The sequence below is a fragment of the Myxocyprinus asiaticus genome, chromosome 31 (genome assembly GCF_019703515.2).
Source record: "Myxocyprinus asiaticus isolate MX2 ecotype Aquarium Trade chromosome 31, UBuf_Myxa_2, whole genome shotgun sequence".
Lineage (NCBI taxonomy): Eukaryota > Metazoa > Chordata > Actinopteri > Cypriniformes > Catostomidae > Myxocyprinus > Myxocyprinus asiaticus.
In genome coordinates, this window is record NC_059374.1 from 29291128 (window position 1) to 29307101 (window position 15974).

The following is a 15974-nucleotide window of genomic DNA, read 5'->3' on the forward strand; positions in this document are numbered from 1 at the left end:
AATAGGGTCAGTTTTGTTTCCATGTTGACTTTAAATGTGGAAAGGAAGGGATATTGTACAAAGTTTGACTATTTTAATTCAGATCAGATCTTGACTGTGTTCTCAGACTCCTGCCTCATCCCTCCAGACACCCACACTCAGATGAAGGCCATGTGAGAAAGAAAGACAGCAGGGTTTATGGAGAGGGGGATGAGAAGAGAGAGATACCTCTGCGTCGGGCACTTAGGACGAGCTCTGCCTCCAAAAGCGCAGCAAGATGGAGAAAACAGAGAACGAGTGAGCGAAACCGAAAGGTGAGCAGAAGACAGACAGGTAGAGGAGAAAGAAAAGGGATAGACCCAATGTCAACACTCCTTTTGGGCAGGTCAGTAAATAAGGTTCAGATGGGTTTAGCAGTGGTGCATTTGAGGTAGTCTGCTCTATAGAGACTGAGGGCACTCTTTGCCCTAATGCAATCTGACTGACCACGTGGCGCAACCTGCTGGCCAGCACACTCAAATACACCTGCTGCCAACTGATCTTAATACACTGCGTCTACCCTGTATGGGCAGCACTGAGGAAAAGGCTGTAGTGGAGTACATCATGCACAGCATCCAAAATGACAGATAATAAATATAGCTCTGAAGTTATTATTTATTTAAACACATAATTATTAGGAATCAGACATAGCAAAACATCCTCATATACACACAATGTACCTGTCTGCCATCTGAGGGATAATATAATGTCCGTTCTTGTGATCTGCAAAAACACAGACACAAAAGAAACACAATGTTGCTGTTTTTATCCTCATCTGGGGTCACTTCAGTCTGCTATACCATGCATATAAAATTGTTAGCTCACCTGGGCGTCTGCCACACAAGTAAAAGGCCAATCTGTCCGTGAGCTCATATTGACACTCCACCAAGCGCTCAGCGAGCTCCACGTGTCCTGCTTGCCTGCAAGAGCATATTTACACATAAACCTCACTCCAAACCTCCATCAAAGATAAATCATGAATGAATACCCCTCATCTCATTTGCTCAACATATGTTATAAGTGGATATGTGAACTACATTCATAGCTGACAGTCAAGTGGAAGTAGATCAGGGCCATAGAGCTTCTAATGTCCTTGTGTGTTTGTGTTTACTTAATTATACATTGGAGACAAAACTGTCCCCAGAAGTTTGCTAAATGTGACAAAACATCCCTTTGGGGACACCCAGGTAGGGGTGGGCGATATGACCAAAATTCGATATCATAGTATACGTTTTTTTATATCATGGTAACAGTATAACACACATAATATATTTTTTTTTCCTTTCAGAAAATCAGCAATTTTTTTTATTAAATATCCATGGGATAGGGGTGGGTGATAAGCAAAAAATTATATATCGATATTCTTTATATAAAAAAAAAAAAAAAAAAAAAAAAAAAATATATATATATATATATATATATATATATATATATATATATATATATATATATATATATATATATATATATATATATATATATCCCCTTTTCTCTCAATTTGGAATGCCCAATTCCCACTACTTAGTAGGTTACCTCAATCCGGGTGGCGGAAGACAAGTCTCAGTTGCCTCCGCTTCTGAGACCGCGCATCTTATCACGTGGCTTGTTGTGCATGACACCACGGAGACTCACAGCACATGGCTCATGCTACTCACCACGATCCATGCACAACTTTCCACGCACCCCATTGTGAGTGAGAACCCCTAATCGCGACCACGAGGAGGTTACCCCATGTGACTCTACCCTCCCTAGCAACCGGGCCAATTTGGTTGCTTAGGAGACCTGGCTGGAGTCACTCAGCACGCCCTGGATTCGAACTCGTGACTCTAGGGGTGGTAATCAGCGTCAATGCTCACTGAGCTACCCAGGTCCCATATATATATATATATATTCTTAAAAGTTTTGGTTTATAAAGATATGCATGAAGATCGGCATATGGCCTACATTTACATCTATTTAGTTGAAAAGTGATTCAAAAACTTCTGAAAAAATAAAGTTTCTTTTTATATAAAAAGATGTCCAATGTAGTCTAATGGTACACCTGTCATGTCCATTGCAATGAAAAAACTCTCAATCAATAAATAATTATTAAAATAATAATTTATCTGTTTTATTTTCTATGCATCATTTTTAAATCCAAGCATCAGCATTTTTATTTTTTTATTCTAGAGCAAACCCCTCCATCAGGTATTTGTTTTGAACTTAGCCTTCCACTGAACACTGCAAACCTTTTTGGCAACTATATAGCCTACTAGATATAAATGTATGGTTAACTAAGGTGTAATTTATTTAATAATTCCTGAGAGAATTTACTCAGTGCGATCGCTTCTCTCTACGTGTTTACGGAGGTAAAGATGTGGGTAGGAAAGCTTCACGGCATCAGTAACACTATAAATAGCAGCGAGGCTTTTAGCGGAGTGTCCATTACACACCATGGAGAACACAGTGTTTTATTAACAAGCTCTTCCTCATTTTGAGAATGTAAAGTGATAAGAACCTTGAACGTGAGAAAACGGCGCCTTTAAATGCAAAACAAATTTTTTTTGTTCTCCAGAGTTTTACTTGATTTGGAGTCGTCCCGCATTCTGTGTTCATCTTTCTCCAAGTTTGTCTCTCGCTATAAGTCTCACATGCAACCAGGGGGAGCGTTGCGCATACAGATATTTACATACCGCGACAAAGACGGTATAGCAAAATCTCAACCGGTTAACATTTTATTCTGTCCCCAAAATATATTTCACCATACCGCCCAGCCCTACATCCAGGGATGTCTTCAAAGTTAAAAATTATTCATAAATAAAGTTACGTTTTTTTTTTAAATTATTATTATTACGAATATGATTTTAACAAGATTTAATTTAGAGTTAGGATTAGGGTCAGGGTTAGTCTGCAGGGATTATTATTAAATTCTTATATTAAAAAAACAATATAAGGGGTTGATGTGTCCTCAGATAGGTAAACGTGGGTGAGTGTGTGTACCGGGCATAGTCTATGGGTGTGCGGCCATTGATATCTGGAGCTCCTGGATCTGCCCCATACACCACCAGCAGCTCAGCCTGCAGAACCTGCCCCGCCTTGGCGGCCACATGCAGAGGGGTCGTGCCCTTTTCCTGTGGAGGGAAGATTATACGCATTATACACGTAGATTATATCTAAGTTCTTAGTTATGATGTAGTACACCTGACAGAATGAAGACAGACTTGATCTTACCGGGTGAAAGAAGTTGGCTTGTGCCCCCAGAGACAGCAGCCGTAAACATGTCTCCAGACTTCCTGTCCGTACACTAGAGTGCAGTTGCTGTAGGCAAGAACATGAGAGAGGGTAAGTGTGTGCGAAAGAGAGAGAAGACCTCCTGTGAATCTTCTCATTAGGGCCGTTCAATAACACTGAGGCAAGGCATATTTATTCACTAGCAGGGTGTCATTTTAAAGGCCCTCCTGCAAGGGCACAGGCAGTGGGGAGTAGAGGCAACCTGAAGAGGAAAGATGGAACAAGAGAGAGAGAGAGGGATGAGAATGACTGAGACAGAGATGGAGTGATCTGATGTCAAGGTGAGTGATCTCACCTTGCTGAGGTCCTTGGTGGTGACCCCATCATCGTCACGGCAGGGCAGCTTGTGGACAAAGGCTAACATCTGGTACTTGGCACGAATGAACTCTGACTTTGTGGGGCTGCAGGTGACAGATACGAACACCACTGAGATAAATGTCAAAATCAATGAGTCAATGTGAAATGGGATGGCAGTTCAATAATCCTGTCTGCATCATTAAGCCTTGTTTATACTTTCGCCTTCGCTTCGGCGGCCCGAGGCATTTATGCTTGACGTGCACCGCAGTTGCACTCTTCTGCAAATGACAAACAGCAGTGCAGAGAAAATTTCAGACAATCCCGAAAGAAACAGTAGTGCAGAAGTGCTTTGCTGAACTTTACATTTACCTAGCCAGGTATGATAATAAATAGTTCATGTTTGCTGGTCATTTGCAAGACACTTAAGAACCACTAGGCTATTTACATTGTCTTTCTGGCGCTAAGCTCAAACACTTTTATTTTAGTACAGTTAAGATACGGTTTTATATTTTATAGCCTAGTCAAGATAATACGTTTTAAATTAAAAATAACTATGAACTCAAATTTAAACACGTTAATAAAAATGCTTGTATTTTACACAGTATAAAATAACAAGAGCTGTTCAATTAGCCTATATATTAATGAAACCAAACTCTATTGTATTGTTTAGACCTTTTTATTCAATAAACAAAAGGTAGTGGATAAATAGGAATACTTGTCTTTCTAAACAAGAACTGAGTAATTTCACTGTGAAAACATTGTCCATTTAACATTATTTGCAGTAGTTTTACTCTGGCTCAAAAGAACAGGCACATCTTCCTTGCCCCTTTCCTCGAATCCAATAGGACTGAAGCACTGCTCGCGCAGTTACTAAAATTGGCATGTGCACAGCCGCGCAAAACAGAGCCTCACGAAGGCTGGCCAACAGCTGCGATGACGTTACTTTATGCACGCAAACCCTCACAAACAAGCAGCTGAGTCAAGTATAAACCAGGCTTTACAGTCTTGGTCGTTTATTCAAAACAATCTCCTAATTCTACATGAGCAGATTTTTGCCTTCCTGGTTTTCAGTTTGATCCCAGAGGCCTCTGTTCTGCTATTACACAGAGCTCCCTTAGAACAATGGCAATTACATTCTGCAAAGAAATATAACAAATCTACACCCCCAGTCTCATTACATTCTGGTATATGATGTGTGACAGTTGATGATACTTACTGGACTTTATCTTGTGGGTTTGGTTTCCTGCGCCCACTCTGAACCTGTGCTGGATCCAGCAGGGAGTGTTCCCAGATTGAGTTAGCGCCATTACTGGCCAGGGTCTGCACCATCTGAGACACACACATTTGTTAAGCTATCCTGAGGCAGGCAGCAGAGATGTGTGTGTGTGTGTGTGCACGAATCTCCTTTTAGGTTATTTACCTGCAGTAAGGAGGGAGGCCAGCCACTGTGTCGTAGGTGTTTGACGATGGAAATGTGTCGGCCCAGGCTCCGGTGCACAGAACAGCACTCATCGCAGATCAGAACCCCTCGGTTTATACTGCTCCAGCCCGGCTCTGAACATACAGGAGAGAGCAGGGTATATTTCATCAGAGAGAAGCCTCTACCATATCACAAAAGACTACCTCAATCCAAAGCTGCATTTCTAACTCACTTTAAAACACACACACACATACACACACACATACTGTGCCTTGAAGTGTGTGATAGGGTTCAAAACAGCAACTATGAATGCAAACTTTAATACAGTGAAAGAGATACTCTATTAGCATAACAGATATTTATGGACATTTGTATTTATTTATAATATTCTTTTGAATGTCCATGTACTAAAATAAAATATTTGATGCCATGAGTGCACCTTCATTTACTATTACTAAGTATGGCCATGGAAAATGAAGCAAAGTGATGATAATTTTACCTAGTCGAAAAAGTAGTCAGTTAATTTACCTGATGAACTTTCACCTTTTGCTGACCCTTTATGCTTCGCAGAGCTAATGTGTGCTTCTAAATCACTTGCACCTTTATTAGCAACTGACACATAAGTGTTAGCTTCACATGTCAAACATTCTGCTTCCCACGGATCTTGACCTGGACGAAAGCATGGGAATTTTGTGCAAATCTTCTGTAAATTTGCACTTTCGTTTGGGCATTGTTTCTACTCAGCTGTCATTTGCTGCTACTGTCAAGCAACTGTTAGATGCCGAACACAACAGCGTTTCGTGGCATTCACTAAGAGATTGACAGGCAGGAATTTGGCCAATAGTTGCTGCAAGAAGTCGACCAATTGGTGTGCGAGAAGGTGGGACTTACAAAGAGGGGCTAAAGCAATGCAAATATGCACGCACACACAAAGTATTAGACCGGATACACATCATAATGCAACTAAAGCAGAATTCCGGACATTTTCGCAAATTTAGAAATCCCTGCCGGACGCTTTAAGGTCCGAAAAAGAGGACATGTCCGGGAAAGAGAGGACGTATGGTCACCCTACGTTAGCAGCAGTGCAGAAATTACTTTTAACATGGGGGTGATGAGGAAACATTTAGAAAATCAATTTTAAGTGACTACTACTAACAGAAACGTGTTGTAATACTAATATGTCATGCTTGGGTGGGGACAAAAAATAAACAGGACTTATGGTGCTGCCTTGCTGCCGTCTTGACAAAGTGCTCCGGGATGCTTTCGCTTCAAGTGTTCATTCATGGCGGTTGTACTGCTGTGATAAGCCATTTCCAATTTGCATAGCTTACACAGCACCACATTGTTGGGTCTCTGGCTAAAATACTCCCATGCTTTAGATGACCGTGGGCAAGTTTTTTTTAGCTGCAGCTTGTTCTTCGGGGGAATCCATGCTTAAACCGGGCGCTGCCATTTTAATTACTCCATTGCGACACGCCGACGCATGTTATGCAAATCGACGTATTTCCGTAATCGAGGACGTTGATGAATCGTCCCAGCCCTAACAGCAGAGTGAACTTGGGTTAACTTCTGTAGCAGTGGATGTGAGAACATGGAAAATATTTTTGTGTTCCCTTTTGCTCCAATAGCAAAAGAAAAACAATCCATTATTCAATTTTCATGACTTTACATAAGAGGAAAAAAATTTGAGAGTGGTGGATTACAGCCATCAGAACAGAGAAAGGTGCCAAATTTAAGGTCATTCCCTCAGCTAGGGCTGTCACGATTATGAAACCTGGCTTGGTGAACAAATAATTGCGATTATGACGATTAATTGTCAGTTTCAGGGCTATGACAATTAACTCTCTCTTTTAGGGCTTTCACGATTAATTGTCATATCAATTTTCATATTTTATGTTCATGTGTGCTTCAGACACCTTAAGAAGTTATTTTTACATATTTAACTTCAAAAATATAAATCAAATAATTAAATATGTATATCTTTTTAAGGCTTTAAGACATATGAATGACATGAAAAACTGTTTTAAATATCAGAATATTTCTAAATATTTATTTCTCTCTTTTTGGTCAACTTTAGTTTTGATAAAATTTTACATTTAGACTGTTGTTTTTGGAACTCATATATTTTACATAAATGTTTTTTATAAAAACAATAATAATAATATTATATCATGCAATAGTAAAATATTTCTGTCCTAATTGCAAAAAATAAAGTTATTGTGAAAAAATCCTTATTGTGAAGCCCTCAACTTCCCAGAATGAGGTTATTCTCAACTTCTCCTCATTTCACTGTCCTACAGCTCTTGACCTCTTGGGTCACAAACGCTGGCAGGGTACAAGTGTAGTTAGGGTCAAGGTGACATTCATGTAAACAGAAAAATAACACAATGTGACAGAAATGTGCCTCTGGCTGCCATGGGCCCCCAAGATTTGGCTAAAATTAAACCAACATCCATGTTTCTTTATGCACCTAATCTCATCCAGAGAATTTCACTAAACAAGGTTTTGATTCGATTAGATCAAGAGGGAGATTTTGCTGTACTGATGTAAATAGTGTCATAACATGATTACTGGTTTCCTGTTTTAACACAGAATACAACATGTAAAAATGTGTTTTTAAATAACCAATGCAGATACTAGAGGTTGACCAATATGGGTTTTTACTGCCCGATATACAGAGGGAAGGGGAGCCGATAGGCAGATATATGTAATGTCGCTATATCACACAATTTATTATAATAGTAAAATAATAATAATAATAGTAAAATGATTCATACATAAATTAATTAACTTTTATTTAGCATTATACTAAATTTATTTCACACAGAACTCTGTAAAAATAGTAATAAAAAAAAATCTTTTTGTGTGTTTTAGATGGTAGATAGCAGTTTCTCTTGGTTTCTGTTTAGTCTTCCCATTTTAGTAATTGTTTGCACAAAGAAATTGTAATACATCAGAAAGAAGGAAATAACTGCACGCAGAAGTCCAGCAACCACGGAAGGAATATGCATTAGCAATCTCATTTTCTAAAAAAAAGACAGAATCAAACTAATTTACACATGGTACACGCAGTGCACAGTGAATATGACATTTACTTATAGAGCACGTGAAGCACTTTTACCTTTAAGTTGCTCTCACGCACTAGTGCGAACCAGATTTATCGGCTTGCATGATATATCTATTGGTCTATTGCTTCTAAAAACAACTAGAAATGGCTTTCATTAAAATTCAGTTATTTTACATCACATAGAGCCCTATGAAATCCATTTTATTGTTTTCCCAAATTCTGCTTTATTATTTCCCAAATTCTGTTTTCGGTTTCATTTTCCCTGAATTCTGGGTTTTAAAGTTTAATTAAATTTTTTTCTTTTTAAAAAAAAAACTGTCTAATCAAATGAATTCATGGAATTTCAATAAAATGAGAACATTCCAAAACACAACATTGGAGTTTGGTCTTTTTTATTTATTTTTATGGTCAAATACAGTGCTGCACATAAGGCATCACAGTTTTAATGAAAGAAGCGAATAAACTTTTGCTTCTGAGATATTGCTTAAAAATCATGTAATTATTATTGATATATTATTATTATCACCATTACTAGTACATTGAATATTACATTTTACTATACAGAAATAATACATTTCTGTCCCATTTCTTTCAGTTTCACACTTCTAATTAAATGGAAGTTTTTGACGACTTCACTTCCATCTCTGGAAAAGCAGTCCGCTATATTGGCTACTATTCCTATTAAACCGCTAAAGGCTATCATTTAAATATATAAATGTATACTCTGCGTATGCTGCGCTTTACAGTGAATACAGTGCTCTGCTTTTTGTCATTAATACACACATCAACACAGAGAGCAAGTGATGCTAATGGTACAGTTAGTGTAAGCAACAGCTTCTCACATTTACTTACTGACGAAGCATGCAGCACACGCAGACTGTATAGGCTATTTGTTTAATTAAATCTCAGCCTTTAGTGGTTTCATCACACTACTAGGACATATCATGATTTTAATTTGATTAACTGTGCATTTATATATTAATTTTATCCCAAATATGTCAAATTCCATGACAATCCGTGTTTAATTAACATGACTAACAGTTAACAGTTTTTATGACTGGCTTCCGTCCGTGTTTTCCGCATCGTGGAAATCATAGGGCCGTGGTCAAATTACAGTGTTATATGATATATTGGTTTCTGATTCCATATAATATGTTTCTTTTAGTTTAAGTATTAGAACAAGGGGGTAATCAAGGTTGTGCCAAAACAAAAATGAAACAAAAAATAAATACGCCTGAAATTCGGCCTGTCGCGATTATTCGTGATCATCTGATCGCGTTTATTTGATCTAATCGTGGTTATGTGAGATAACTGCGATTATTGTGCACTTTCAATTCCAAACACATTTTACTCTACTAATAAGGGAATGAACGGAGCATTTGAGTGTCTCATTCGATTAAACTAACTGAGCAGCACTGCGGACGACACTGGCTGCATCTGAAACCAGGAAAATGCTGCCTTCGGTGGCTGTATATGGAGGTAGGAAGGGATCAAGACACGTCCGAATCCAATGTTTGTGTCACATCCTGTCTAATGAGATACCTTCATCTGATTGATATTTGAAGGCATCATAGACATATCCTTCGCTGCCTGTGAAATCCCACAATCCTGTGCGCGCGGATCCACAGCAGTTGAGCTGAAGAAAAAAAATTGCGGCTGAAGAGGCAGTTGATAGCCAATTTGTGTATATTGTACGTTTTTTTCAACTTCTGATTTCATTTCTAGTGAGAAACTAGAACAAGAACACACTTGGTTATGGCCAAACTCTCTTGATTTTATTCAAGATTATTAGACCATTTTGGATCGGTTGGATGAATGAAGCAGACAAGTTACCTTTGGTGGGCACCAGATGGCGTTAATCAGTTGCTGGTATCCTAGCAATGAGGTGACCTTACACTGCCTCAGAAGCCTGTCCAAAACTAGTTTCTGGAGGTGCCTTCATAAGCAAACGCTGTCTGTTGAGTCATTGACTGATAGGGCAGCGAGGCAATAAGACAGCTACCTTTGGTTTCGGACACAGCCACTGAGTGCAGCTACTGAAGAGCGCGTGAAGAATAAGCATTTCTGAACTGTACTTAAAGCACTGTGATTCCCATGTCGTCCGCAGAGGTTTGCGCCAAACTCGATTATAAATATATTATAAACACGAATATTTAAACAAGGATTTCAGAGAACGCAAAGCGCTCCGGTTACCATTTAATTTAACAATCGTATAATGGCAATTATTTGTCGTCGTGGGTTCATACACACACTGTTAATGACATGCAGTGACAGAGCAGCCTGAGATGATAGAATGAAGAAACACAGAATCTCAAAGGTGAAATATGGGCTGGTGGGTTTTTTCAGAGAGCCTTAAAGTAACATGTGAAAGTGAATAATTTTGGATAGAAATATTTTGCTATTGCATAATTTAATGTAGTATAATAATACAATACAATATAATATAATCGCTAATCAGTTTGGCTGGGTTACAACAACAAGTGTAAATGCAAAATGGACCAAGACTAACATCGACCAAAAAGACTATATATTTTGATATTTAAAATAATATTTTTATTGTCATTCATACGTTTTTAAAGCCTTAAAGAAAATGTAAAAGTTAAATATGAGTACATGACTTGAGGTTTATGAAGCACACATACACATCCATGACAAAATTAAGACAATTTGTATGACAATTAACTCATAATCGTGAAAACCCTAAAACGTGCAATTAATTGTTATATTATCGCATTTATTTGTTTGACAATTAATCGTCAGCCAAATTTCATAATCGTGACAACCCTACTTGAAATTCATGTCAAGTGAAAGGTCTGTTTGTCTTCTTGTTTTAAGAGAAAATGTAGGCTACCTTAAATGCACCAAATGCTACCACAGCAGCTAATTGTTTAAATCTAGTAACTGCTGTAGAACGTAAGGTTTATTGGCTTAATTAAGAATAAAGTTTCTAGTATGTAAATCCCTTTATCTGTCTAAGATGAGCAGCGGTGGAGTGGAGCCAAGCACATGCATGTAGGAATATCAAAGCTGATGCTGTACTATTTAACTAACATGCTTATCCTTCCTATAAGTGCTCGAAACCATTAGTTACCCCCCATCTCAAACCGGAGTTTCTCTGACGGCCTAAATAATTTCCCATGTACACACTTACAAACACACACAGACTCTGTGCATATGGTGCCATTAAGCCCTCAGTGGCCACAAAATTGACAATCTACCACACGTTCATTCATTCTCATAACACATTTACCAGAATGTAAATGCTTCCTCCCTTCCTCCTCTTCTCCAACTCTCACCCATCAACTCCTCACCTTCTCACACTCACCATTATCTACATTCCTCTAACATGTCAACAAGAAATGACAAGCTCTCTCAGTATAGCAGGACAGGCCAATACAGGGACACTATTGAGAAAGTGTCCGTGAAGAGTACTCAGATATGACATAGTCAGCCGGGGGCATTTGGGGCATTTGTGGCAATGCTTGCAGCCGAGCTCAGAGCACCACTGCAGTTAGCTGAGGATGTGAAACAGAAATTGTCACACACAAAAAAAGGATCCTGGGTAAAGCAAGGAGATGACACTCCCACATACACATACATTCCTGGAGATAGAGCAGCTGTAGATGAGGAAGCAGCTGTCATGCCCCCCGTCCCATCTCTTGGTCCCCACCCCATGGGGACGGTGAGGATAAATGAGCAAGGCCAAGGCTGGGTCTGGACTGATGGCACAGCTGAGTGACATTAAAAAGATGTTTTATAAACCATGGCATTATGTCTAATGGCTTCAAACCATCTTTTCTGTGTGGTGTCAATTTGTTGGTGCAGGATTAAGCAACACATAGTGGTTCTCAAAGTGTGAGGTATTGCAAGGGGGGCGCGGAAGACTGACCCATCCTCAAATCTTGTTCACTTTCACACATTCAACAAAAAGAGTGAAAATACACATAAGAACCGGTGTGCGCGATTTCTTTTCATCTGTCTTTTCTCCCGCCCTGTTTAAACTTGCACCTGTCAATGCAGCACGTCCTGCGTGCGCAGCTCTAGACAGCCCAAAGCATTGATGTCAGGTGCGCTCATGTAAACAAGGTCATTCTTGCGTGCCCGCCAGATTCAAATGAGTGACGAGGTGAATTAACACTTCAATTTCGGGCTGTTCCTCACACAACACTATCATATGGCTTCAGAAGAATTGAAATCTAAGGCATGAGTGTTATGGATGAATTTAATGATGCTTTTATGTGTGCTGTCAGAGCTTGGACAGCCACAAACACGATCCTCTCGTCCCTCAATCTTGTGCTTCACGGATGAAAAAAGAAATACTGATTTTGAACGACGAGGGTGAGTAAGTGATGGCGGAAAGGTCCGTTTTTATTAAAGTTTATCAGAATCATTAATCAGGTGCAAATTATTGTCCAGAGGTCCTGGGTAGGGTTGCACCAGCTGTGTATAAAGTCTCATGCAAGTTGGGACATAAAGTTCACACTAAGGGTTTAGTAACTACTAGTTAGTTTGTAACTTAGTAGGTTGTGAGCTCCCTGTAAAGTGATGCGTTGTCACATAATATGACGTTTACCTTTTTTGATCCAGTAAGCAGCCTTGAAATTTGTACACAGAACTGTTAAAAAGTCATGTGTTTCAGTTTGATCATGTTACGGTTGATGTTCAAACCTTGTTTGCTCACGTAAATGTCAGCTGTAATAAATTATATCCCAATTAAAATACAATATGTAATAAAAGTACATTTGATAAATATATTTGCCCTGTGTAAATAACAATATATAGGAACTGTATCTAAAATAAATGAAGGGTGATAAATAAATACTAATACAATAAGCTGGAAAAACAGACATTTATTTGTTTTAATATCCTATATATATTTTGAATGTGTTGAAACTTGGCACCGGGCAACACACCCTGAAAACTGCACCGTTTGAATGGTTTCATGCTGAACAACCGCTTAAAAGTACGTTTTTTTCTCTCGTAAATGTAAATGAGTGTAAATGTCAACATTATACTGTATGTCGAAAGGATTGAAGCCTGTCACGCAAAACATGAGCTCACTGTCTTTAAATATCAGTCTGCTTTTTTATTCCAACCGTTACTCCTGGTCGGAGGCTTCCGTAAATATTTAGTTTATATTTAGGATTACTTCCTACCTAAGTTTAATGGTGCAACACTTAAATATTTAGTAGTGCGTAAATTGTGACTTAGTGCCCATTTACGCCACAACTAGGCTAAGTTGTAACTTACGTACAGCTGGTGCAACCGGCCCCTGACCCCTACCAAAAGCATGTAGATGGCACTGTCACGTGATACTTTTTACTTTTTTCAGTGCTGGCTAGGATGCGACAATCACAGTCATTTATTATTACTGGATGAGGATTTTAAAAAACTTTTATAGAGACTGCTGAAGCTTATTTCCATTCATAGGTATAAATCCTTGCAATTATCAGTTTTTATTAAAATATAACCAGAGTAAAATTGTCTCCAATGAGATATAACACTTTCTGGTAGTTAAATGCGGATGAATGGAGGATTTGGTTTTCTGAGTGGCCAAGCGCCCCCTGGAGTGACGTTTTAATTGTATTTTTTTAATAAAACCTTTTTTGTCAAATGAAGATGAAACAAAATGTATGTTAATCTTTTTAAAAAGTTTTTCTTGCTTCAAAGGGGGGCATGACCTAAATAATTGAGAACCACTGCCCTAACCTAACCCCTATTACTGATAAGTAAGAACAAGTATACTTGCAATACAATATGCATAAGAGAAATATTACTGCCCAGTAGGGCTGGGCAAAAAAATAGATTTTTTGATTAATTGTTTTTTTTTTATTTGGTCAATTCGATATCGATTCTCAAAGGCCATGGATCTCTCAGACATTTGGCTCATTGGTCACTTCCACCTGAGAGAGCCCCTCCCTGGTTTCTTATTGAACAGGCAGTCCTTGCCCCTATTTCGCCAAACAAAGCATCTCTATCAAACTAATCGGAAAAGTTAAGTTACACCCCGTTATTTCGCATTTACACTCGGTATGGACTAAAGCGTCCAGATTGTTTAAATTGGACACTTATTTAAATGTTGCCTCGAGCATATGGCAGAACATCAGTTTTATAGGTATTTACAACTGTGCCACCTGCTTTGTACTATTTTTGGGAGTAGCACACACCCCCCTAAGGAGGCAGATGCTTTGGGAGAGGTGATTGCGGCTTTTGGAAAAGGTCATGAGGCATCAGTGTATTACTCCCTGTTAATTCAGAGTCTGGGGGACGGAGCCTTAACTTCTCTCAAGAGAGTATGGGAGAAAGATTTCAACTTGGCATTGGAGGAAGGAGTGTGGGCTAAAATTCTTAAAAAATGTTAAGTCTGCATCTAGAGATGCAAGGGTGCGTCCTATACAATTCAAAATTTTTCATAGATTTTATTGGACCCCCTCTAGACTGTATAGGCTTGGTCTTAAAGATACACCCACCTGCTGGAGATGCCAATTGGAGGATGGAGACATGGCCCATGTTTTTTGGTGGTGTGTTGAGATCCAGAAATTCTGGTCGAAGGTTCAGAATTTTGTGTGCGACGTGGTGGGCACTCGGGTTTCGTTTTGCCCCAGACTTTGTGTTCTGGGCGATGGGGCGGTCATTAATGTGGGGGATGGCCATATAGAGAACTGGGTTCTGACCTGTGTGATGATTGCCAGGCAGGTTATTTTGAGGGGTTGGAGGTCAGCTGGTGCGCCCCCATATCCGGAGTGGTGCACGGAGGTGGGGAGGGTGGCAGCTTATGAGGAGGTGTCATCGGGAAGACGGGGTGGCTTGGATACGTTTATACGGAAATGGGGCAGGTATTTGGAGTTTTTGGAGGGCTCTCGGGTGGGGTGTGGAGAGAGCAGTGTAATATAGTTAGTATGATTATTATGTGTGTGTGTGTGTGTGTGTGTGTGTGTGTGTGTATGTATGCATGTATGTATATATATATTTGTATATATATATATTTTTTATATATATGTATATATGTGTGTCTGTTTGATTTTTATTTCTATATATTTACTTATGTTTGACCACAGGGTTGTTTTTTTGGGGGGTCGGGGAGGGGGGGTTGTGGGGTTTAAATGTTGATTTTATATATATATGTTTACATTTCATTGTTATTGTATGATTTAATAAAAAAAATTAATTACAAAGGCCATGGATCAATCTTTTACTCTATGATTGATCCTCCACTACAATGAGAGGAAATTGCTTACATTTGCAACCAAATTTCACACTATGCGACTAAAAATGTCTATATTTGACAACTGGCTGGTAAATGTTTACATTTACTCACCAGTAATTGGGTAGTATAGTGATGAATTATTCAGCAGTTAGATCCTTTCACTGTGTGTTGAGAGTAAAAGTTGGTCTGTGTGTGTCCAAAGACGAGATCCACGCAACCGATTTGTCATTGAATAATGTCTTATTTAATACTCTTTCTGTTCTATAAAGTCAGTTGTTGATCAAAAACAACAAAAGAAGAAACATTTAATTCTAATCACGCATAGCACAATGAGATAAATCTATTTGTGTCTCTCTTGCATGCACTTGTTTACAGATGCTCTTTACAGAAATGTTGGTTTTCTTTAAGAGAGTACCGGTTTTTAGCACGTTCTCAACAAATCAATGTAAATAGCTTAAAATAGTACAAATTATGCAATTAAACAAAAATGTAACAAAATATAATATATGCAATATAATATTATATAGATTGCTTAAATACATTGATTTGTTTATTTTTAAAAGCTAAAATGTGACCAAAATGATGAAAAACTAGGGCTAGGCGATAAAACGGTCTCGATATTTATCGCGATAAGAAAATCCTCAATATCGATGATAAGCTTTTTTGAGTCATTTTCTATATTTAGCCTGTGTTCT

At 38.6% G+C, this 15974-nt stretch overlaps 1 protein-coding gene across 2 annotated transcripts in view; it reads right to left on the reverse strand.

Annotated features, from left to right (window-relative positions):
* git1 (G protein-coupled receptor kinase interacting ArfGAP 1) overlaps positions 1-15974 on the reverse strand; it is a 44937-nt gene that overhangs the window by 24520 nt on the left and 4443 nt on the right. Inside the window, exons 2-9 of one of the 2 annotated variants that reach the window (XM_051665251.1) lie at positions 5006-5139; positions 4802-4914; positions 3584-3689; positions 3229-3315; positions 2998-3128; positions 844-938; positions 699-741; positions 208-234 (exon numbers count right to left, since the gene is read on the reverse strand). In XM_051665251.1, the coding sequence (XP_051521211.1) occupies positions 208-234; positions 699-741; positions 844-938; positions 2998-3128; positions 3229-3315; positions 3584-3689; positions 4802-4914; positions 5006-5139 (736 nt within the window). The remainder of the gene's footprint in view (positions 1-207; positions 235-698; positions 742-843; positions 939-2997; positions 3129-3228; positions 3316-3583; positions 3690-4801; positions 4915-5005; positions 5140-15974) is intronic. The other variant, XM_051665252.1, reaches the window with a different exon arrangement.